The sequence below is a fragment of the Chironomus tepperi genome, unplaced genomic scaffold, assembly GCF_022539635.2.
Source record: "Chironomus tepperi strain 1889 unplaced genomic scaffold, CSIRO-AGI_Ctep_v1 contig_196, whole genome shotgun sequence".
Taxonomy (NCBI): Eukaryota; Metazoa; Arthropoda; class Insecta; order Diptera; family Chironomidae; genus Chironomus; species Chironomus tepperi.
Genome location: NW_027226318.1, coordinates 1,577,551 through 1,603,960, shown reverse-complemented (window position 1 = coordinate 1,603,960; position 26,410 = coordinate 1,577,551). Strand labels below are relative to the sequence as shown.

Genomic DNA, 26,410 nt, shown 5'->3' with positions numbered 1-26,410 from the left:
GCCATGTAGAGCTCGAAAAAATTGCTGGCAAAAAATTAAGACAAAAATTGATAATTTTTATGCTATAAAAATTGTTGATTGCTCAAAAAATAGCTTAGAAATAAGGAGGACAGTGTTGTGATTGGAATCACGCAAATTAATAAAAAAATAAGAGTGAAATAAGAAAAATAAATTAAAAAAAGAAATAAAGTGAAAAGAAAATCATAAAAAATCAAAAAATTAGCTAATTTATGTGGATTACATTACTTGGATTACTAAAATTAAGCTTCATATCCACTTAAGGCTGCGTTAATTGAATAGAAATTGTAAGTATTTTGCGACATTACTGTAAACATGAAAAATTCGTGAGACCAAAAATGAAATATCTTTTTTTTGCATAAAACCCTTTTGCGTTCATGGATATCCAGTGATTTATCAAGTTTTAGTTCCAATTAGTTTTGATTCATCAATCCTGATGCATTTAATTGCTCGGAATAATAATGTATTATTGTATTAAGATTTGAATTACTTAGTGACTCAAAAAAACAGAAACAAGATGCATTAGCAGTCAAAATATCGCCACTTTGTAAAAAATATCGAGGTCATGTAGCAGCCTAACAAGTCTACGTAGATGAAATTTTGAAATATAATCGGTTTTTGACTAATTTAATTTACATAAATTTCAACACATATTTAGAGAATTTCGCCTGCTTTCTTTCACTTTTTTTAACTGTGGATGTTTTCAGCATGATTTCCAGTCGATTACTCAATGATGAACAGCATGAATTATTTCGTAAATATAAAGCTACAATTATAATGAAAGAGAAAAAAATTTCATAGAATTTCATTCATGAATAGAAATTTTAACAGAAGCTGTTACTTGCCGTGCCCTTTTAGTTTTTTTTTTTCATTCTGTCTGTTTCTTTATGTTGACGAATTTGTCTGGCTATACACAAAAAAATTTACATATTCATGTATCAAACTGTAATTCTACAGCTAATTAGCTCGGATGGAAGTACGGCGTGATTTCCAATGTCACTATGTCTTCAGCCATCATATACAGTCTTTATATGGTGTAAAGACCGTCTCCTTTATTTTGTTTAATCAATATTTATGATATTGTTATATATTAATAAACCATATCCAAGTGTATTCACTTGAGGGATGTAGGAACAGAAAAAAAATTGTATGTAATCTAATCGAGGCAACTTTCAATTTATTCAGACTCATAAAAAATTACATTTTATTCACAATTGTCAAGGAATAGCTTGAGAGAATTTCTTTTGTGCCGAGGGAGAGAATTTGGAGCTGTTCATTAATGACATCTGAAAATTTGAATGAATATTGAGGTTTGTAGCTTAATCACGTTTTGACTATTATGACAGTTTCTGTTTTAAGGTCTATAAATTATTATTGCTGTCGCTATAGTGAAATAATAATGTGCCATTTTGAACAGTTAGTAGAACGTATATGGCTAGAAATTCGAGTGTGATGGTTCGAAAGTCTTAGGTTCGAATCCTTCGATTTTATAATTCGATTTTTAATAAATGGAAACGAACATACTTTTTTTTGTTGGTCATACACATCAATTGTGATCCATGACCTACCTTAGATTTTGCCTGAAACTGTTCCTATCGCTGACTACCGATTGTCAATTTCCAATATAAAATCCAATAACTGACTTTCTTTCTTGAATTCTTCGGTCATCCTCGCGATCTTTCGCCATCTACTAACTAAGACTTGAAGACCTTATTTAATGAGACTTTCTATAGGTTTTGTTATAACATGTCGAGTCCATCGAATCATGTTATTTGATTTCTTAATTCTTCTTCGGAAGAAAATATTCCTTTGACTGCTTAGTGACTCAGATAAAATTTGGGTAATTTGTGATGAGTTTTAGATAATGTTCGACTAAAGAACTAGATATGTGGCAAAAGGACTGAATGATTCACGTTCTATCTCTTCAAAAAAAAGCATGAGTTAAATCAGAGGTCAAAGTCGACTCGAAGTTTATATGGAAAAGTTGACTCACTCAAATAGACTTCGACTCCAGCTCTAACAAGCAAAGGGTATGCATATTACAGAAATACTTAAATGCGGTCTCTTTGCCTATTAGGGCAGTCAATCCGACTTAACATAAAATTTGAAATAAATTCAAGCTCTGATCTCAATTATTACATAACCTAGAAAGTAATGTTCGACTGGATGTGCAAATTTCAATTTTGGTTGCACCGAATCCTTCAATCTATTTTTGGATTCTAATTCAAGATAGTTAAATGATTGATCAAAATCGTAGTAACCCAACTTTCCATGAGAACACTTGAATGCATCTCAGTTACCCAATACTAGACATCATTTGCGTACAAACCCCAATCGACAAAAATTGAAGTAAATTTTCTGTATAAAATTAAATGAAAAGGAAGAAAGAAATTGTCGCATTTTGTTGTGTGTGTCAATAACTCATATTCTTTATTATTTAAGAGAAAAAAGAGTCACTTTACACGTTATGACGAAGTGTATAAGTAGCCATATGCTATTCACATCATTATATGCATATATATACAGAAAAAAAAGTCGTCTCTTACATTCCAGAATCCCACAAACAATCGTTGTATGCCTTTTTATCGTAATTTGAAGATTGTTGTTCTCCTCTCACTTGTTTCAATGCTGCTGCCCAAAAAAAAAGAACTGAATTTATAATAATTTATCAAATGCTGAACAAACAGATAAGAGGCTTAATATTCTCCAAACTAACTAACTAACTACACAAAAAAAAAGAATCTTTACTGTGTTACTCTTTAGAAATTATAATGTGGCAATAGCACTCTTTCCTCTCGACATAAGCCTCTCTCCTCTTTCTTTTTATTCAATCTTACTTAATGACATGCCTCTTTAATTTACTACAATCTTACTGCTGGCGATGAAATTGTACAGTCAGTGGTTTTAAAGTTCTCAATCTATTCATCTCTCATGTAGCTTCACATTGTAGAAGAAATGAGCTGTAATTTGCAAATGAAAATGGTTACTTGCAGTATCACAAACTGACGATTTCAATCACAACAAAGTGCTATTTATTATCGATGATGTGCTAAACTAATTATCACGATTATCAACAATAGAAAGAGAAAGAAGAGAGAAAAGCTTACTGAATGACAGGTTTTGCCTTTTGTTTTTCATCTGCTTGAGCAAGTGAAAATGACAAATTCAACATTAATTTCATTTTTCTCTGTTCCTTTATGTCGACAACCAAGTGCAAATTGTTTTTTAAGACCACCAAAATATGATGGCGCGTTTGACATGCTTTAAATTATTAGATAACAAAGAGAAGAGTTTGTGCTAACTTCGTAACTTTATATTTATGTTAATGTTTCCGGGAATTGCTGTTATCGGTTCGGAAGTTTTGTGTACTTTAGTGACAAACGTAGGATTCTAGGGAATTTTAGATTTTTGTGGATAGTATGGCATTCACATGGAAGCAAATTAATTTTGGAAGTGCTAATTATTAAACAAAATTAATTTCAAAACCGCCTACTACGATCTTAATAAAGTGCAGCTTTGATTTTAATAAAGCGCCACTTCGATCTTAATAAAGCGCTACTTCGATATTAATAAAGCGCCACTTCGATCTTAATAAAGCGCTACTTTCTTGAGGTTAGAAAAGTACTACTAAAAAGAGTTTCTAGAGTTTCTATCGACTAAACAAGCCAGTGCCTCAGCTTTATCACTTCATACGTTTCTAAGCTCCACACTGATATCATTCATTATCATATTAATAATTATTATTAAGGTTAGAATACATTGTCTGAACAAATCATACTTATTCACTTACTTTGATGGCTTCATAGGTTAATTGAGATCGATGGACTTCCATAGATGGCGTATAAACATAGTCCTATCGCTGATTACTGCTTAGCAATCATTATTTATAAATAAAATCCTGCTTCTTTGCATTAGTTCTTCAGATGCTTAAATGATCTATTGAGATCCACCCGAGCGTAAAAGAGGTTTGGATTGAGTTTATAATTACGTGGTGTTGTTATGTCACTTGTATTATTGATTCATATAGCTATCATTTAACTGTCATCACTGTTTCTTCAACAACAAGTTACCTTGGTAGCAGTGACTTGATTGTATGTGAACGGATAAATGAAGTGACGTATCGACATCACGTCGTCAATTTGAACCTTATAGCTACTCCAATTGCCTAATCCTAGTCATACACAACCCAAAAATGCACAATTTGGCTCAGATCAGGTAGAAAGGACTAGAATACAGTTGGAAGTTCATTAGCGACACAAAGCCAACTTTGATGACAATCTGTTCAGGTCATGTAAAGTCTAGAACCCCTAAACAAAACAAACAAGCAAAACGCAAAGCCTCCTTAAATATAATTATTCTGAAAAACATCGATGCATAAATTCGAGACGACATAAAAAAGAAATCATTAAAATTTTAATTATGTCTTTTTCATTCCGTTTCCCCAAAAACAAATAATTGATTTCGAAATCTTCTGAATGATTTTGCCAATAATAATAATTCAATTAATTTGCCATCTCTACGGCCAAGTCTTATATTCAACATATATTTGAAAAAAAAAGTTATAAACAATCTCATCCCCGCCCCCAAGAACCAATTTTTATCAGATTAATCCAATCGAGTGTATAAGCACAACATAAACATGTATGTAAAACTTAATACTGATATGTATGTTGTCAAGCCTACATCAATTTATTTAAAAAAAAAAAACTTTAATCGCTCATGGTAAAGTCATTCGATTATTTACTTTATAGATCGACACCTCCAGATCAAATTAAATTGTGTGCAAATATGTACACTTGCGTTAATTGGATCAGAGGGAGAAAAAAAATGAGATATTTAGTTACAAAATATATTGTTTGAGTTGCAGGGGTGGATATGGATTGGGGGGAACAAATTGTCAGGGGGGTTCAATGAAAATAATATTGTCAGGGGGGTTCCATAGGTGAAAAATTGAGAAAATGTTACAGAGATGGATATGGATGGGGAGGACAATTTTCAGGGGGGTTCCATGAGTTAGAAATTCTCAAGGGGGTGAAACTTCACAAATTGAAGAATTCTAGGTGCTACCCCCTGAAAATACCCTAGATATGACTATATGCATACACATTGTTATGTTTGATTGGATCGATAATGAATGTAAAGCATGAAAGTAGAGAATTGTGAATGAGTTTATGAATTGTAGCTGCTCTATAGTTCTATATGTCGAGAGAGAGAGAGAGAGAGGAAAAAGGATGGAAAATAGAGCAAAAATAAATAAATGAATCGTGTCCCACATGAACGAAACATATAAAAAAACGTGAAGAAAACAAATAACGTAAACAATTAGCTTAATACACAGAAGAGCGGTTCAATGTTTGGATTTGGCATATTTTAAGGAATGTCTATGCGCACGTAACTACTATCCATAATATTAATATTGTTATCTATAGTTTAGCGTATGAATTAGCAAGATGGGTAATCATCATAAATTGATTAGTCACGCAATAGTGTATTATTGATGCAATCCAATGCAATAATATGTCATGCAGCAGTGCTCTAAATAATTGATGCACACACATTATGGACAATTTAGTGCCATCAACGTAATTTTTATTTGATTCTAAAATACACAAAAAAACAGCACGTAAATATTACATTAATAATTATCATCAGCGAATTCATTGTTGGCGATGCCAAACACAATGTCTAGGGGTTTCAATCCCGGGATCCCGCATCCCGGGATCCCGGGATCCCGGACGTTTTTCTGGTCCCGAAATCCCGGGATTGGAGAAGCTTCAATCCCGGGATTACGGGATTGAGAATTCATTTGAAGATGATACAAAAACTTCAAGTTTAAAGTCTAAAATTTTAAAAAAATTAAGAACCACACGTTTGAAAATCATGTCTAATAATATAATATAGTAATTTCATCCACAATTTTTGAAGTTAAAGTTAAAAATGAGGCTTTTCAGTATCAAATAACAAAAATTGATTGAAAATTTTTTTAACAATTCATATTAAATATTTAATGTTTTGAAAGGCCAGAAATTAAATTTATTTGTTTGTAATTTCTTAAAATTCTGTTAAGGCGTACCAAAGATCTCAAAAATTTAGGCCAATTCTGTGTTGATTATGCTTTCTTGATATCGGGATTTCCCGGGGAATCCCGAAAAATCCCGAGATCCCGAAATTTCTATTCCCGATCCCAAAAATCTATCGAAATTGGGATTTTGAGAAAGCATGATATTGACTTCTTGATTTCGGCTTTGAAATCACAAATCTTGGCAATATTTTGTCATTAATTTGTTTTGTTAACTATTTAGAACACATTTTTGTGTACTGGAAATGATTTTTTTTCATCCTCAAAATTTCTAATAAAACTATTAGTATTACATTTGCACTTGAATTCGACTAAAAACTTGATATTTTTTTCATCATCCAATCCCGGGATTAATCCCGGGATCCCGGGATTGAGATTTCAAATCCCGTAATCCCGGGATTGAGATTTTGTCCCGGGATTGAAACCCCTAACAATGTCTAATGACAATGAAAACACAACTTATGCCTGCATGTGCATCTAGCCTTGGGCATGTAATTTTGTGTTTTTATTTTTTTTTTTGTGCATGAAGTTTATTTCAATGAATCATGCAGTATGTGATTTCGTGAAGGAAAGGAAAGAAAGGCAATATTGAAATTAAAAATGAAATAATTATGGCTACAGAGGATGCAATTACTTACTCATTTATTTATTTTTTTATGTAACTGACATCCTACAATTACTTATTCAACATTGATAGCATAAAACATTCATAAGATCGTGGAAATCATCAATACTTCATTTTATAGAGCATTTTAATGTCCTTCGAATGTAATCTGCAGTAAGGTAGTAAATTATTTAAGAAATATCCATCAATACATTTATTTATTACCTGAGTGTAATTTATATGATGATATTCCTTCAATCTACAATGAATGCAAACTGATTGATGTGAGATGGAGTGGCTATAAAAGAAGTCCATCCGAGGGCTTGAAATACGAAACAATTTCACATCGATTTAGTTAAATTAATGATTAAATTATCTCATATCTTTACCTACGATACCTTCCATTGAAATTCATTTTCATTATTATTATCGCATTTTGTTTCTATTTTTATTTGTGCTCTAGAAGCGTATGAAACAAGTCACAATAATAAAAGAAGAATAAAAATGCCGGTGAAACATGATAATTGCCATTATCGCCCATTATATGATGTAAATTTATGCCTTTTGCAAAATCGAGTGTGCAGTGTTTTTTTACGCTTGTCTTAAAGGCTTTAAAGCTAAGTTATGTGATCCTGGAATCTTATAATGAGCGGATTTACGCTCAAATCTGCTTTAATATATGAACTTAACGTTTAACGGAAAAATAAAATTCAAAAAATTTCAAATTAAAAATAGTTCAAAATTCAAATTGAAAAAGACGGTTAAATCAGCAAATTACATAAATTCTTCTTTATTCATTCCAAGTGTCTGTATAAAGTATCCAAACACGATAAAACCATTAAAAAATTCCTAGAAACACATTCCATTCCATCTCCATAATTAACAAATCTTACTCATCATCGTATTCCGATAAAATCTATAGCTCATCGGTGCCTTAATGATGATTTTTTGATGTTAATAGTATTTTTATGCATTTTCCTAGCGATAATTCTGTCAACACCAGACAGACAACATTTGCGAAACATTAAGCATTAGCATCTCAGTGAAACAAATTATTTGGCACTTAAAAAATATGAAGAAATTAATTCCTTTAGAAATTATTATGATGCCAATAAAAGTCTCGTCTCGAGATTTAGTAATCTTTGACTTTATAAAGATTTTATACATTTTTTTAACAACCTTAAAGTAATGAAAATATCGACAAGACATAAATGCGTACTTCCTTGTATGTACTTTTATATAACCCTTGGGTATAACCAAAAAAAACCCATTTAAACATCTTTTAATGATGAGAATCAATTTTTTTATATTATTCACAACTGGATACAAGCTAAATAAATCTTCATTCTGAGTGTCAAACGAATTTTTCACACCTGACCCTGATAAATAAATTCTTAAACACATTTTAAGTGCTTTATTTTGAAGTTTTTTGCTGTGTATTTATAATTTGGCACTTTGCCTGACACAAACAAAAGCTTTGCGCGGGCGTTAAGCATGATTTTTAACTCAGATATGTCTTATAGGTCAAGCAATGCAATGTTTATTTCTAAAGGGACATTAAATTAGTCATAAGTAGCACATTGTGGTTGGATATGATCAGAAATTCAAATTTTGATGGAAAATTGACATTTTCAACAATCAGAAAAGAAGCCGCTGTGGCATAGTCGTTAGAGTTTCGGCTAATCGATCCTAATGACCCGTAGTCAATTCCAGGGACAGTCTAGTTGAGTTTTGGTGCTTTTTCTTACAAATTGAGGTTAGATACATTGTGTTGATATACTCTGGGTAATGCAATATGCAGACTTGGGAGTCTCCAAAGCATTCACAGCAGCATGTCTCTCGAGTGATCGTCCATTGAACTGTTTTCGTGTTTAAACAAGACTTTCAAAATTAAATTGTAAATAACATCTGTCCTGATCACTGTAATTCATTATCTGAGATCCAATTACATTGTCTTTATAGCCAGTATACGTGTTATAGGGCGCCAACTTATTATCATATCTTAAACGACAATATTTTTGCTATCAACATCCAATTTTCAAGACTTTTATGGTGACTGTAGTCAAAAATTTCGCAATAAATAATGTATTGAAATATATGTGTGAGTTTAAATTATTTTATTGTCTCAAATACAATAAGTAAGCAAGTCAACAACAAATAAAAGAAGAAAATTATTGTCGTCACATGATGTTTGCTTTCCTGATACACATAACTCAAATTAGAAGACATTTTGACATTGCACGTTATATTAATATAAAAATTTCATTAGTAAGTCACACGATTTAGTGATCAAGACAGGATTTTTTTTATATATTTTTCCATGAAAATGGAATGCAGGAACAAGAAGAGTGATGTCATGTTGACATCATCCTTAAACATTGAGTATTGAATGAACAAAAAAAAAGGAGGATGAATAATATAACAATGTACATTAAATATGAAAAAAGAGCATTGAACGTAACAATAATTACACAAAAGCGATTGTTGGAAGTAAAAAAGAATTTAATATCTACTACGTAGTACATTGATTAAATTGATGTTAGCTATAATACATTACTGAACCGTGTTTTAACCTTGAATTGAATCATCGAAAATATTAATGTACATATACAGCATCTTCATTCTTTAAGTCAAGTCAGAGAGGTAAAAAATCGCTGCAGGAAATCATCGTAAGCGTGCGAAAGATCGAAGGATGACTGTAAATTTTTAGAGCTGTTTTCTAATGAAATGAGTTGATATTGGTGTCATATTGTCTGTCTGTCAGTTACATAAGCTTTATAACAGTAAAATAGAGTCAGAGCCAGTCTACTTTGATTTTATTCGAGTTTTCGAAAATAAGTTCGAATTTTCGAGGATAGTTTCGAATTTTCGAAATCTCATCCCCTGAACCAATTCCAAATGCGCTTCAGATCTTCATCCCCACAGACTCAATTGCTAGTTTCTTGTATGGTTTCTCTTCTAATAATTCTTTATTGTATCTACCGTCATTCGTATGAGTGGCAATTTACAATCACTTATTTTTTAATAATGATTAATATTGATAGAATTTTATTGTTATTTCATGCAATGCGGTTCCATCATTCGATTGTCGATAATATTTCATGGAAAAAAATATGTATAAAAAAATAAAATTATGACTTGAAAAGATGAAGTCTACTTGAAGACTATGCAAAAAAAATTATATGTATGACATTCAAAAGGCGTATTCTTTATTGTTCTCGAGATCATAGAGCTGCTACTGCTGAAGTCAATAGGAAAAAATATGTATATATTGTGGGAAACAAATAAGAGGCATCAATAAGGTCAACGATGATATTGAATTGGAATTATACTCTTTTTTTAATAAAAAAAGACACTTATATTTTTAGGCCAAAAAACAACTATTGACATAGCCTTCAAACATAAAATTAAGTGGTCAATAAGAGTCTTCTATCCTTACTCATAAATATATTGACTGTATTGATATCGCATTTGGAGTCATTTTGTGGTCGACTGAATGTCTATTGATCGAGTGCTATCATGAGAATATTAAGGACCAAATATGAAAAACTTTCGGTTCCTTTTATTGTTGTTTTGGGGTTGGGGGAGAAGTATAAGTGCTTAAAAGGGTTAAATCATTTTTATATTTTGCGCTTTTCATATATTTTTAAGTGCCGGCCTTATCGTCTAATAACATAAGAATTTCTGTATTGTTCAATAGTTGTTATTGCTGCTGTTGGAAATATGGATTAAGGCCAAAAATAATTTTCTTTTTTTTCTGTAAACATGGCCTTTTAAATAAAATTATTATTGTATCGATTTGAAAAAGAGCATTTTTACAACGAATATGGAAATTTCCATGAGTGCCCAAAATACTTTCGTCCATCAAAAAAAGTGTGGAGCTTTTCGCTAGTGACGTGCATGAACGAAATGTCATTTTTAGTCTCTTTTGATTTAATTTAGATGATTCAATTGAAAATCCAAAGCACTCTGAGTCATATATTGGAAATTAGTGATATTTCAACAATGGTTTAAGCTAGGCTTAGTATAAATTGTGCCTAGATCCATTGCAAAGAACATTAATTCCCAATTTACAGACATCATAAGTAAACGATCCCCAACCAAAAACAAACTCATCTTTATTTCATCAAGCTACTCAGCGGAAACGGGATGGAATGTAAAAAAAATGATAAAAATTAGTTCACAAAAGCGCTGCTATCGAGACAATTGCCGTTATAAAAATTCAATCTACTGTCGTAAATGTTACGGTAATCAAAAAGTTTTTTTTTGTGGATAGGCTTACAAGAACAGTAGCTGGTTGAAAAATACAAAATTAAATTACAATGATATCTCTGGTAGTCACATGAACTATACAATGTCACATGTACAATCGCTTTCTAAAAAACCTGCATATTTGTCATTTCCATTTTTTTTTGCTCACAATAAATATTTACATGGTAAAAAGTATAATCAGCAATTTATAGCACTTTCACACAGACGAGATTCATCAGTTGTATTTTATTAAAGGTTTACAAACAATAAATACTGCAAAATTGGATATACTCAAAATGCTATTTTGCTTTTTCATGGAAATTAAGGTATTGCAACGCTCTAATTCATTGGAAACAGTAGATCTTATTTTAAAATTTGCACATTTTACCATATTTTAATAGCCACAAATTCAGACCCGAGCGACACAAAATTCATACTTACTTACTTACTTTGCTGGTCGTACAGATCAATTGTAATCCATGGCTTTCCTCAAATGATGTCTTAAGCTGGCTTTATTGCTGGATTCCGTCTTCCAATTGCCAATACCCGAGCCACAGAACTGCATGTGGAATTGACAACTTACAGGTGAAAGCCGGCAATAGAACTAGCTTTAGGCGACAACTGAGATAGGCCATGGATCACAGTTATTCTGTACGCCCATCGAAGTAAGTAAAGAGGTTTAGAGGAACGTAACGCTCAGTGGCAAAGCCTACTTCTCTTGTGTCGCTCGGGAAAGAACATAATTTAATTCCATAAAAACGTAAAAAAGTCGAAGAAATATCAAAAACCTGTAATTTTTCTCACCCAAAAATACCACAGCTGCCATCGACATCATAAAGAAAAAGAACTAACTTAGTTTGGAAGGAGAAATAAATTTATTGATAGGAATCAGAAGGTTTTTATGTGTGTCTGGCAGTTTCAGTGTAAATTCTCATTTGACTTTGTCGTCCTCTTAACTTCATGATTAATTGCTTCCCAATGTGCTAAATTTATACTGCTGTATGTGGCGAGCGAGTGAGTGAGAGAGAGAGAAAGTGAAAAATAATTGATGGTATGTTAATTTAGCTGAAAATTGCCAAAGCTTTAGTAACACTTGATTACTTTTTACGATACGGAAAGGAATGAAAAATTGTTAGAACATCACATCATGCATTATTAATAAACAAGACTATGCCATCATCAAATAACGTCTAGCTATTAATTATTTTAGGACCTCTATTAATCAATTTATGGAATTTTTCTTTCATTTAAATAAGACGCGGTAATTAAATCAAAATTGCATGATGAAATAATTACACAAAATACATTTTTCCTTGCTGAACAAAGCAGGCACGTAAGCAACATTAATCGATTATTAAATTTATGCTCGGTCGTTGAATGAAATGTTACTGCAACAGTGCTTCAAGAGCACACAATAATATTTTTGTTGCTTTTTTTAAAATAAATGATCTGCTTTTCTCCTTAGAGTTTGAAGCTATTGCTTTGTTGGAATTAAGCGCATTTGTTGGTTTGTAGATCTTTTTGGGTACCGAGTCATATGAAGGCGAATCTGTCGTTGCAGGTGTAATCACTCTATGGCCGAGAGGCTAGGAAACAGACCGGATGCATGTAATCCTTTGTGTCTGTAAGATCGTGAGTTCGATTCCCATCAGAAACCGATTCCATAGAATGTCATCGATATGACAAGAATGCACACAATGTTCACGACATTTAAACAAGTTATTTAAGCAGGATATAGTCAATATATCTAGAATAAATGATTCAAAACACGACAAGTGTGTTGCTACTTAGATCGCTTTATAGCTCTCAGAACATAAAGATACCAAAACTACTTGACAATTGCACCAAACTCAATATTGATTGACAGACATGCCATATTACCTATCTTTAGTTTTTAAAAACGTGAGCAAACTTAAATAATAATAAAAAAAATTTCAATGGACTTCCAGCAGCGACTATAAAATAAATTTGTCCATAAATCAAGTAAATCTGTCAAATACAACAAATTTGATGAGCCTTGATATTTTCAAGTACTGCAAATACTCGATAACTGTAGATATACCTTGACTTTTTTTAAAAAGCAGTTCAACCTTAAAATTCCCAAACTCATGGCCCAAAACGATCACAACATCCACTAACGTATCATAACAGAAGCTACATCATCATTTTTTATCTCTTCTTCTCATGCTGCTTTTTTAATTCATTTCTGTTGCAAAATATACTTTTTTGTGGTTATGCAACTTTTTCAAATTTATGATGTCGATTATTGATTGATTCCTGTAAGCATTTTTGAACATTAAAAGACATAATGGCAAATAATTGCACCACACTTTGAGGTTAAAAGATGATTTAAAACGTGACACAATAAAAAAATATTTGGCTGGCTCCCTAGCAGCTCTTTTTTGTGTGCTGTTTAGATTTCAAAACATGCTCTTATGTTTGATGAGATACAGAACAAAGCAGTCTTTCTAATTTTTGATATGCTTGCATAAAAAATGAAATTAGAAGAGAATGGAATGGATGGGAACAATAGTCATAAAATTAGCAAGTCGGCATTTGTGTTGAAGAAGACTTTTTTCCCTCAAAATTTCATGAACTTCTTCTTGCTTCCAGTTTTATGTTTGTTGCTTCTTTTAAGCAGTTCCTTTCTTTACAAATTATATGTGAAACCGCGAATAAGAATTAAATAAAAGTTGAAAGAACTCATGGGGAGTCGTATAGTGATGTCCAACATTGTTGCTTCTAGAATTTTACATACTTACTTCTGTTGAGGAGGGTCTGAATTCGTCGAAAACTGGTTCTGTTGGAAGACAATTTGTACTGATTCCAGGTGCGGGGTCAAGGCCAACTCTGATTTTATTTGAAAAAAGTTGATTTGACACTATATTGACTGAATTCCAGCTCTGGATTCAACTGCTGTGAGTTACAATGCAGGAATCCCCTCTGCTTCACTTCCAGTCGTCCACGAACATGGAGAGTTGTTCATATAAATGTTCATGCAATGTGAAAAAGAAAAGTATTAGTAAAAATGACTTCTTCAAGTTTTCACGTAGTTTGAATCACTTATATGGAATTACTATAATATTATAGAGGTCAAGTTCGCCCGACGTAACACATGAAATGATAATTGCATTTAACATCATAAGCATGGCTAAATTGTAATGCTATATGAGATAATAATTGATGGTAATATCAATTTACTTAATGCTTTATATTGCTAAACATTAAGATTTATAGTTGGAATCTGTGAGGAAGTTATCGATACATCAGAAATTTATTATAATAGTGTAAATTGAGATATTTAATTGGCTATAGTATTTATGTAAATGTATGCACGCAACGAGCTACGTACAGTCAATAAGAATAAATTTAACGATTCTTGGCCATTTCCAGCCTTTTTATTATGAACATGTAGAATTGGCATCTTCAAAATATTAAGCAAGAGATAAGATGAATTTAAAAATCCGTTAATGTGAAACTTTTAATCCACAAAATTGAAATCTCAAGAGAGACTCTTTCCTGACATTAAATTTTTATTATGCAATAAGATTGAATTTTTTTATGGCATAAGCAGCAGAATGCATATGGAATGTTGGGGAAAAAGAGAAGAAAAGTAAAACTAACAAGTTCTAAACAGGCTAATGTTGCGTGCTGTAAAACTATAAATATAAAGTTTCAAGAATCTTGTTCTCATTGCACTGTGTTATCTCTTGCTGTATCTTATGGAAAAGTTAACACATTTGACATATTTTATGGAATAACTTCATATGATGACAAGATGTAGACTAGAAATACTACGCATACTTAGTTTTATGTCTTCTATATGCGTCATTTTTGCACGTGATTGCTTGTTGGATTTTCCAGACTTTGAATATCATTTTGATTATGGGTAATAATTGGAAATAAATCTTGTAATTGATTCCCTAATGGACATTTAACACTTATGTTGATATGCGTCGTGTACATCAAATTAAATATACAGATTCAGATAATCTAACTGATTTTGATAAAGCAAGCTATGAAAAAAGTCATTTCATTCACTCGATCACCATCATCATTAATGGAAGCGTTATAAAATAAATTATTCTCGGTCTATTATTGAAATTATCTTCTTGCTTACTTCTTACTTGTTATTCTTACTATCTTATTTCGCGTAGATTTCTACTGATTTCTCAATTAATCATGCCTCACAGACACATGTATGTTCACATAAGCATTTTTTTATTACTACTATCGTTCCATCCCTCCATTCATTTCAGAATCCATCATTGACCTCAAAATAATATTCATAGTATGATTACAGGCAAAATGGAGGTAAAAATATAAATAAATCCTAACTGTGACTCACATGATCATTTTCTATTATTATTATGATGTAAGCTATGTGTTGTTACTAATGAATTTTATATTTTTGTTACTTTATATCATCTTTTACTCCTTCATTCTCTCCTGTTTCTTGCCTATACACATACTCTTTTTAATGATTTACAATCATAATAATTTTTAGCACATTTCACAAACGCTTTCAATCATAATATTATGTGAATGTTATATGAAGCACAAGAATTTCTATTTAGTCCAATGTGGTTGCTAAGTGCCCATTAAATTTGCTTACAATGTAGTCGTACTACGAGCCTGATGGCTTGTCAGAAGCGAAGAAGAATTTGTAATTTTTTCAAAGGCTCATTTTGAACTTCTTCATGCTTTTTAATCGCATTTGCTAAATCAATTTTGAGCGTAAATCTTGTTTGGAATTGGAAGCTTGTTAATGCACTATGTATGGCTTGCTGGATGAGTTAGAAAAGCTTTAATTGATGATTTTTTGATTTCACTGGATTTCACAATTAAATGTCTACAACTTTTGGCGGGAAAAATTTAAATTAAGAAAACCCGTTGATGTTCCAAAATGCAAGAAAACCCGTTGATGTTCCAAAATGCAAATCACTGTCAGAAATGCGCTCAAGTCACTCTTTTAACCCGAATAGTATTTTCTACTCCTTTATTCATCAATTTTCTGGCAGAAATTTTTCTTTTTTGATATTGTGGCAAAAGTAATTGAGATCGTATCTCTTTGATTTCTTGAAGACTGCCTGCTTACTTGCCCGCCTGACTGCGTGGATGTTCGTAATTCATATAATTTGATACAATAGATCTTGATTTGGAATGTTTCAAGTAATTAGATATTTCTCAGTCGTTTTCATTTTTCTCTTAATTAAAATTATAGGATTTAACAACACGAATGACTCCTTTTTATGTACGCTTAACATCACATGAAATCAATAATTTAATTATTAAATGAAGGCAAGACATAATAAGTGAATAAAAAAAAGATACCTTTAAAAATAATAATCTCTGTCAGAGCTGTGAATTTGTAATTAATTTTTTACTGATTTTATTATTAATTAATGATTATTCTCACGATGAATAAAAATGCCTTTAGAGTAAGAAGACAATGGATTTTTTGTGCGCAACTTAAAAAAATATATATATTCTCATCTTTATGATCTCAGCATCGAACTAGCAAGACTAATGGCAGGAATGTTTTTAACTCTTTTCGGGTAAAATTTTATTCTTTTCCTCAGACGACGACAATGACGAGTCATTAAAAAAGAGCATGCCAACCGGCTCATAATTTCGTAACAGAATAGTGATTCTGATTCTTCAAGCATTGTCATGTTCTTGTTAGTATTTCCGGTCTTAAACCCCTAAAATCCAGAATATTCTTTTTTTTATCAAAAGCAAAAAATCTTACTGGGTAGCCAGGGAGCAAATTAAATGTTGGTCTGCTTTAAAGAATGACTAACATGAAATTTCACGTATTTATCTCGTCTCTTTTCATTCATTCATTCATTCTTTTACCTCGATTGTATATTATTGACTCTGCTGATTAATGTGAATTTTTTCAAGTTCATTGACTTGTTGCTGCTTTTTAACAAGTAAACTTTTTGGTGACGATAAAATGTTGTTGATGACGACTGTATTGACTTTTGTGCCAAAAAATTGCTATACTGTATTTACCCAATTAAGTTGTTTGCAGAAGCAACAGAAAATTTCCTTTGAATCATATTTTTCTGTTTCATCAGCTCAAACCACAGTCTCAAGAGACATTTATTCTCGGTATCATACTCGGACGACTTCACTTAAAGTAATTTTACATCAACTGTCTTCTTATTGCATGTTAAAAAGTTGTTATTAACGGTAGAAAAAAGATTTTCTTTGGGTTTTGTTGAAAATTTTACTGCATTTTAATTTTTTATGAATAAGAATATGATGAATAATACCTTACTGTTTAATGCTGCTCATCACATCAACGGAATTGTGTATTGACATATAAAACGTGCAAATTTTTAACTTCCACTTACGACACAAAGCCACAATATTATCTGTTGTAAAATTTCATACCTTCATTCATCGTAATTTATGGTTGTTTAACTTTCGGTCTATAGTAAACAAACCGCACAAATATCTTCCTTAATTATCTTCCGAAATAACAGCTTGAATTACTTACTGTAACTAATTTTTAAAATTATTATGAAAATATTTACTTGAAAAGTGTAAACAGAACTTTTTCCACGGGTAACGTGATTGACAATGGATAAACTTCTTTTTTTCGTGGAATTTTAAATACAAATTTAAAGAGTTCGTTTCTTAATTAAATTAAATTGAATCAAACGATAATTTGGACTTAAAACTGTCATATGCTGAGTGAATTTGGTCATTCACTTAACGTCTTTCTTTCAACATTGCTTCTCAATTCTGATACGCAAATATTTTTATGCAAAAAAAAGAAATTTTAAAGAAAAAATCAAGAGTAATTTTTGGTGCACATTCAAACATATAATTCATTAGACAGCGTGTGGATATGATGAAAAAACCTGTTACATTCCTCTTTTCTTTTGTATATTTTCAGATTTATTTAGAAGAAGGCCAAACAAGACACACACAAAAAAAAATCGAAATTAAGAACGAGGAAACACAATATTTGCAGAAACAATGATTTAAAAGCGAGCGATAAGTGTGTATGAACTCACTTGCATAAATTTGCCAAATAAAATAAAATATATGAGCTATGATAACGCTTCAATATTATGTAAATAATAAATTTTGTGAAGAATACTCAAATGTTTAGCCAAGAATTTCATCATAATTAAAGTCAAACAAACCTTGAATGTAGTGTCATTTTCCAAAAAAAGAAATAAAAATTAATTCACAAGAAGTTGTCATTCAATCGACTGGAGGATCAAGAGACAGAACCATTCGGCACCAACAATTTAGGAAAGAAGTCACAAATAAATAAATTAACAGAAAATGATAACGAGAAGAAATTGGTTATTGAGATGTAGCATATTTGCGAACATCATAGTTCTTTTGTACATTTGTAGTCATGTAATGATTGGTAGCAATACCACAAATAATTTAAGTGGAAGTAATTCATTTCTAATTCAACAATTATCACCAACATCAAATCAACAATCAACGCAACGATCGTCACTGTCTCAAGCACAAATTTATCAAGATGAGCAGGAGTTAGCAGCCATATTACATAATAAAGAGTTGGAACTTCAAAAGCAACTTAAAATTCAAGATGCTGCCATTCAGGTATGTTGAGGTTTTTGTTTATTTTTTAACGGTCATTTGAGATTTAAAAAATTTCCATTTTTTGGAAAATTTCCAATCTTAACGGTCATTCAAAATTTAAAAATTCACATTCCTACTGGAAGAATGTATTTTAGTTTCCAGTTTAATTTAAACGGTCATTTGAAATTTGAAAAAAATATTTGGAATATTTTGGGAAAGTTCCAATCTGGAAATTGATCTTTATCGGTCATTTAAGATTTAAAATTGATTTCCATTGGAATAAATATTCCAAAACAATTTAAAACCTCAAAAATCAGTTTAAAAATCCCCAAAATATTGGAAACTCTGCTCAAAATTAAATTCTTATATTAAGATGCACTCAACAGATATCACATTTATTATATTCTTGCTTCCGATCAATTAAATTTCCATTTATATTGCAAAAAAAAGCCAGAGCTTCACATCAGAATTTGATTTTTATTGATTTCATTGCACATGCATGCAAATAGTTGTTATAACTCAATAACAATTGAATCACATTCATTTTCTGCTGCATTCTAATGGATGTAAATTAAATTATAAAAGAAGACATTGCAAAAAAAGAAAAAAACAAGAAGATAGAAGGAGGGAATCTGCATGCTTGCATAAACTTTATATTTTTATTGAACGTCAAGTGTTATAAAACTATAATTGTGATCGGAATTCATTATTATTGAGTTTCTTTTTTAATTTTGCCCTCTTTGCGGATGGCATGGGATGGTTGGAGAACCGAGAAATGCTAACAAACTAAATGTAGAATTATAAATATTATTAAATTCCAATTTTTAAAATAATTTCCCATCACTTGTGTTGGTGCCTTTCTGGCATGTAGAGGCATTTCTAAAGCTTCATTGGATATAGAGCTGTATCCAGGGATATTGCGTCTCTCAGCTCAGTGGGACATCTTCCGCTCGACTGTAACTAAAGCTCTGACTGGATCTAGGATTATCGGATTAAATAATTTATTACATGAAATGCGCCTCAGTCTAGCAACTTCGCACAGTACTAAATATTTCATTTCTGCTAAAAGCATGAATATATTTGCATAATGGTTCTTGTCGATAGTCCGTAAGTAAGAAATAAATGCAATAAATGCACTTCTCTACGATGTAATGAAAGTTGACTGTCATAAATAATTAATTCTTCGTAGACATTACAAGCTGCATGTTGCTTTCTCACAACGTGTATGAATTAAATTAATAAAATAACGGCAAGGACATGCAAATTACTTAATTTTCAAAAGTGGTGCTCAATCTCGCGCCTACCATTATTTCAAAGTAAATTCCAAGCATTTTGGCATTCAAGTGCACTTGCTGGATGTTTTAAAAAAATCTCGTGCTGGATAGAATGTTTGATTCGGCATGTCCGCATTAAAATTTTTGATATGCAAATATTCAATGGTTCTCAATGCGCTGAAGTGAGTCGAATGCCTCTAAAAATGTTCATGCTTGATGATTTACAATGTACATCCTTTTCGTACAGTGCTCATATCGATTTACATCATAACTTTATTAAACAGCATTTATCTTTCGGCAATTCATATATTGATTCTTTCCTGTTGAATATAATAAAAGGGATGGCAACACGACAGTCTACCTGATCATCATCATTAAAAATGCACATAAAATTATAGCTGAGCCGATAATTGTAGCGATTCACTAGTTGAATGTTTAAATATGTTATCAATACTTTTTTTCTCGCATTCTGTGTCTTGTGAATCTTAAACATGCCAATGAAAAATGAATAAACGTGTATAATTGCACTTTATTTTTTTTCCTGCATTACATATTCAATTTCAATTTCTACAACACGCATGAAATGGGATCATTTCGTTATGTTAACAAGCTGGAATAACATTCTCATCGTTTATCTGTCCGAGCGGTTCTGAAGAATTTTTATTGACATTTTTACAACGGAATTTTGGAATTTAAACTTTAACGGTCTCCAAAAATTTGAATATTTAACGGGTTTCATAATTTTGAATTTTTAAACGGTTTTCATGATTTCAAAATTTCTAACGGTTTTCAAAAATTCAAAATTTTAACGGTTTTTGGAAACAAGTTTTAAAACCGTTGGATTAATTTTAATCTCTGGATTTATTTAATCCTGAGTCAACCAAGAACAACATTGAAGAAATGCATACACGCTCTTTCAATAAGTTTGCGTACATATCCGTTCTTTATGATTTATCATATAGGCTGGCATATAGGAATAGTCGAGAAAAAGATGAGATAAATAGCGAAATTGATACAAATAAGTTCAAGCAATTAATTCAGTTGACTAATTGCGGTATAATTAAGTAAGAAAAAGTAATAAAAATAACATCACTAATGTCATCTTCAATTTAGTATGTTTTGATGTACAAGGAGAGTCGACATAAGTGGATGTGATAGTGAAGTTGACGGATATGTAGAAAATTTATTATTTCAATCTAAATTGTGCTCATTATAGAACATAATGATTGATAAAAGTATGCAGTCTGTGCATGCATTCCATCGAATGTACTTAAGTGCAATCCACAATTGTAAAATATAAGGAGAGGAAAGAGACAACAAAAGCAGAGAAAGAAGACATTGAGTCAATAAATACAAATGAAAATAGAATTTTGTGATTATTATTTAAGTAATGGAACTTGATAGTCATTATAATTATTTATCATTGCTTTATTTCTATTTTTAAAAAGAGTCCAAATTCTCCGCACAATGGCCTTTCTCCATTAACATTCAGTCAGTAACACATTCATTGATTTTCCTTTTCAAATGGGCACTTATAGCATTAAACAAACGCTTTACTCATATTTAGTAATACTTTAAATATTTCATTTATGTCCAGCGATAACGAAAATGCCATTGTGTGACCAATAGTTATGATTCTTTGTATTTAAGGAAGTGACCTTTGCACTTTACATGAGGCACGTACATTTTTTACCGCACTTTTTTTAAAGATTAATTATTTTACCTATTTGACACTTGACATTTCATGCTTGATGCTTATTATTAATTATATTATATCTGCTGATCAACCGTCAAATTGAATTTGAATATTTTTTGAACTTTGCAAAAATTCGGTCATCTTGGGTAATAATGTCAATAAATTATCATTTAATGAAAAATCGATCGAAAGCAGCTGAATATTACACAGTAAATTATGCTGATAAGCTGTTTTATCTTTGATAAACATTATTCAACTAATTGCATTCTGAATATTTGAGCATTTACGTCATAAAAACATAATCTTCTCTGAATATAATTTTTTGATCAAAAATTGAATTAAAAAAATGAGAATTTTTGAATTTTAAAAAACCGTTATATTTTTTGACCTAAAAAAATACAATTCACAAGCATGCTTAGCGCCCACAAAAACTAAATTTTTGATTTTTTGCTTATCTGCTACACAAATATAGAATGTAGAAAACACAAAGACTAAAGAGAGTGAATCAAAGATTGCAGAGACCATTCCCGAGGAAGATAACCGCTTTGAAATTCCAACTGACCAATCATCAATCCAACAACAGCAGCAACAGCAACAAAAATCAGATGTACTATTCACCGATGGAACAAGTGGGAACAATAATAATAATAATAATAATAACAATAATGCAAATAATAGTGAATTATTTACAACACAATCAAATGACTTAGAAACGAGATTAAAGTGAGTAGAAAATAAGGCAGCAGCACACAATGGATATAAGATAAATTGCATCAATAATGATATTACTGTTCATTTATTTATACAGAATGCTTCTGAATTGCTTCACAAAAAGTTATGACCCATATGTTGAACAACGTGGTGACTTTTGGGTGCTCAAAAATTACGTTCGAGCCGAGCATGGAGAACTCAAATGTTATGAATCAGTCACATATACAACACATGCTGATTATACATTCTTAGATAATTTAATTCCATTGTTAGAGAGGTAAAAAGAAGCTTTTTGTTTTTTTCATTAAAATTTCATTAATTCATTCATTGTGTCCATTCGTATGCAGATGGAATGCCCCTATTAGCATTGCCCTTCACGCGCCAGGAACTGACTTCTTGCCAACCGTTAATTCCATAAAGTATCTACGAGATTGTCTGCCCGAGAGTAATTTGGTGCGGCAATTTGTAACATTTCATATTTATTTTAGTAGTAAACATGTACCAAAAGTAGTAAGTACACACATCCTTAACTCATAATGTCCAAAACACTTAACACTTTTTCATTCCTTCCTCATATTTAATTTAGGTTCCTAAGTATGACAAAGTACTATTCCCACCATACAATTGTAGCCTCACACCGCCATTTTTTAATGCGACAGCGGCGCAACTTTATAAAACTCAAAAGAAACTTTTATATCCTGTAAATGTTGGTAGAAATGTTGCCAGAGATGCAGCTCTCACACATTTTATATTAGCTAGCGATATTGAACTTTATACGAATCCCGGCTTTGTGAGGAAATTCCTCGAGATGATTGCGCGAAATGATGCGCCGTTGCAGAGGAAGAGCCCGAGGTAAGCATTAAGCTTTAACTAATTACTGCCATGAAGTATTGAAATTTAGATCGACAGGTTAACGGTTTTTCACAATTTGAATTCAAAACCATACAAAAGTTTGTAAACATTTGTAAGGTTTTGAATTTAAAATATCCGTTAGAAGATTTAAATTTCTACGGCTGACAATTTCTTTTACGAGGAAGTTCCATTATTCATGACAAGACGATTGACTAGAATAATAGAAAAACGATATTTGTGTATTGGATTATGCAACATGATATATTTACATTTCATTTCGTGCCTCTAGGGTATTTCCATTGCCAATATTTGAAGTAGATACAACAGTATCCGTTCCGCGTGACAAAACAGAGCTTCAAGAACTTCTCAGGACCAATAAAGCTATTCCATTTCATAAGCGTGTATGTGCTAGTTGTCATGGTATTCCAAAATCAAAAGAATGGATTGCTGCGAATGAGACAGACGGTAAGAGCCTTTCTTCTTCCTGTGCCTTCATACATAATATTCATAAAGAAATATTTACTTACAGAACTGGGTGTGTTTTATATTGGCAAACGAACTGGATATTTTGTACATTGGGAGCCAATTTTTGTGGGAACTAATGCCGATCCACATTATGATGAGCGATTGAGTTGGGAAGGAAAGAGTGATAAAATGACACAAGGATATTCACTTTGTGTATTGGATTATGAGTTTCAAATTCTCGATAATGCATTCCTGGTACATAAGCCAGGCATTAAAGTACTGAAGAAAGATCCAAAACGAGCGATGCTGGCAGCAAAAACGAATCAGTTAATAAAGAAAATAATTTATCCAGAATTGCAAGTGCTGTATGGGACAAGAAAAGGATGTGCTGTATAGTAAAACGACTCCAAACATGTAAAGTCCTTACATGTTTCCAAAAGTTGACGATTGATAGACATTTTCCAAAACTAGGAATGAAACAATTTTGAAACAGAAAGACAACAAAGATATTGATTACCAATTTTACCTTAAAAATATTTTAGAGAATCTAAAGTCGTACATCTTTGATGTTGAAGCATAAAATACCTAAAAATTAAAGTCAACATTTTTATGAATATTTTTTTTTATTTAAATGACATGATTCCTTTAGCTGGAAGTTCTCTCTTATTATTCAATCAAATATTTCTACTATCACTCATTATATGCAGCATATAGAACATACATTATTATATCGATAAAATTGCTAGTCTCATTACAAAAAATGAAAGTTTTTTTTTTATTTCTTCTATTCTTGGAACCTCCTCAAAGCACCATATGCTTCACTCATGTATTATATACTATACCTAATATTATTAAACAAATATATATACTTATTGTGATCACTTTACATGTAGAACAACTTTATAAATACAATAAGGAATAATAGAGAGAACTTTAAGCTTGGAATTAAATGAAATCATGGGATGGACACTTGGGATTATTGGGTTTATTCTATAAAATAGCAAGCATGGCGTGGACCCTACAAAAGCTACTGCCAAGAGCATGCATCTTGAATCTAAACAACTACTTACTCTCCACTCGTAACGGTTTTTAGTACACAATTTGAAATTTGGATTCTAAAATTCTTCATTTTAGTACTAAAGCTACAACACTTTTGAAAATCTCAAATTTAAGTGATTTCTCCTTTATTTCCGGGTTCATATCATGTTGAAAACATAAGTTTGAGCAATAAATTAACAGAAGATCAACAACATGATAAGAAATTTTGTTCAGAAAGGCTGAATTTTTAGAAATATACAAAAATTCAAGTTGTAAACAAAGTCTTGAGCTTTTGAACTTTGAGCTTTTTTGAAAGCTTTTTAACGAACCAAAGTTATCACACCTTGATTGCAAGTACCACGCAAACTAAAGACCTTTTAATTGAATCAACCACAAAGATCCAGTAAAACATCCCACGAACCCCCAATAATCCCACAGTGTCCATACCTAGATTCAATGAAATTGCTCGAAACAACAACAAAAAACTTCATTAAAACATAAAAAAAGCTAAAAAGAGAATAAAGAGCGGAAATGGATTTTTAAGTGATGTATGATAAGTATTTTTTTACGATTTCTAAGAAATGAAATTAGTCTGTAAGATCAGAATGGAATGAAAATTCAAAAAAACAAACAAAATATGTAGGAAGGAAGTGAAAAGTTTTTCGAATAATTTTGATGAAAATTATTTCTGAAATAATGATTGGAAACGGCGTGTGAATCAATAATAAGTGAATTTGTGGATAGATTTTGTGTGTAATCTCATGGATTGTTAATTTGATGCAAATTAATTCACAAATTTTTGAATGATGTTATTTTGATTATTTATATGCTTGTCATTCTCAAATCTGAACATATCGTTAGCCTGTAATTAATTCAACTGTATGATTATACCTAGCAATTTTAGTAAAATTATGAAAATTTGTTGGCAATCTTCTTTGGAATTTTAACGGATTTTTTGAATTTGAAACAGCACAAATTTTAATTTTGGAATTGTATGGTTTTAAAATTGAATTTGTATGGTTTTGAATTTAAAATCCAAAAAGCCGTTAAAATTTTAAACAATTTTGCCAACATTCAATTTATTTTCACTCATTTTTTAAGAAATTGATTTTAAATGAATGTTTACCAAACATAATCTAGAGAAAATGGATAGATCAGTCTTTAACTATTAAATAGACTTATGTACATAATTTTTTGATTTAGTTATACTTATAATCCTATTCAATTGCAGCGTGTAGATTATTTAATTTAGTTTTTTCTGTCCTTCGAACAAATCATTTATGAGTAAATTCAAGAAAATTATGAGAATGAAAGTGAATGGAACTGATAAAAAAAAAAATGATATAGAACCACTCAAATGTGACTAAGTAGCACAAAGTATGGAATATTTTTCATGTGAAATGTTTAAAAAAATTAACAAAAAAAATTCTAAATAGTTGTGGTGGAAATTTATGTCAATGAGTTTTACAATTGAATTCAGTTCCATTGAGAGCTTATGAATAATTTATTATGTTTAGGTTTGTGTTGATGTGTAGACATCATTGGGCATTAAATGTGCTTTTATCATGTTCTGTGTCGTGAACTTAGTGGTCTTTGGGAGCAATTAGTTTTGAATTAAAATTAATTTAAATACATTTAAAGAAGCTAGCCAAAAAGATTGGTGATTAGTCGCCTTAATTGTAAAATAAATCTTTATAATTCAGTTGAAATGCTCAAAAATTAAAACAATCGTTAAGATTTAAAATTCAAAATTTTTAAAAACGTTACAATTTTTTTGAAAAATTTCAAATTTTTGAAAACCGTTATAAATTTGAATCTCAGAAATACGTTATATTAAAAATTCA

At 31.0% G+C, this 26,410-nt stretch overlaps 1 protein-coding gene across 1 annotated transcript; it reads left to right on the top strand.

The window, feature by feature from the left end:
• LOC139090028 (beta-1,4-glucuronyltransferase 1) lies at positions 1–25,558 on the top strand. Its single transcript, XM_070639707.1, has 8 exons — positions 1–305; positions 17,863–18,551; positions 21,973–22,223; positions 22,309–22,488; positions 22,559–22,721; positions 22,798–23,063; positions 23,353–23,528; positions 23,593–25,558. Exons 2-8 carry the CDS (start codon positions 18,261–18,263, stop codon positions 23,922–23,924), a joined length of 1,659 nt encoding a protein of 552 aa, XP_070495808.1. The 5' UTR covers positions 1–305; positions 17,863–18,260; the 3' UTR covers positions 23,925–25,558.
• Positions 25,559–26,410: the final 852 nt, after the last annotated feature.

Bases quoted from the DNA above. Each gene is read 5' to 3' on its own strand.
- LOC139090028 (XM_070639707.1), top strand. From the start codon at position 18,261: ATGATAACGAGAAGAAATTGGTTATTGAGATGTAGCATATTTGCGAAC. The intron at 22,489-22,558 runs GTAAAAAGAAGC...ATTCGTATGCAG, and splicing joins TTAATTCCATTGTTAGAGAG to ATGGAATGCCCCTATTAGCA. The intron at 22,722-22,797 runs GTAAGTACACAC...TATTTAATTTAG, and splicing joins GTAAACATGTACCAAAAGTA to GTTCCTAAGTATGACAAAGT.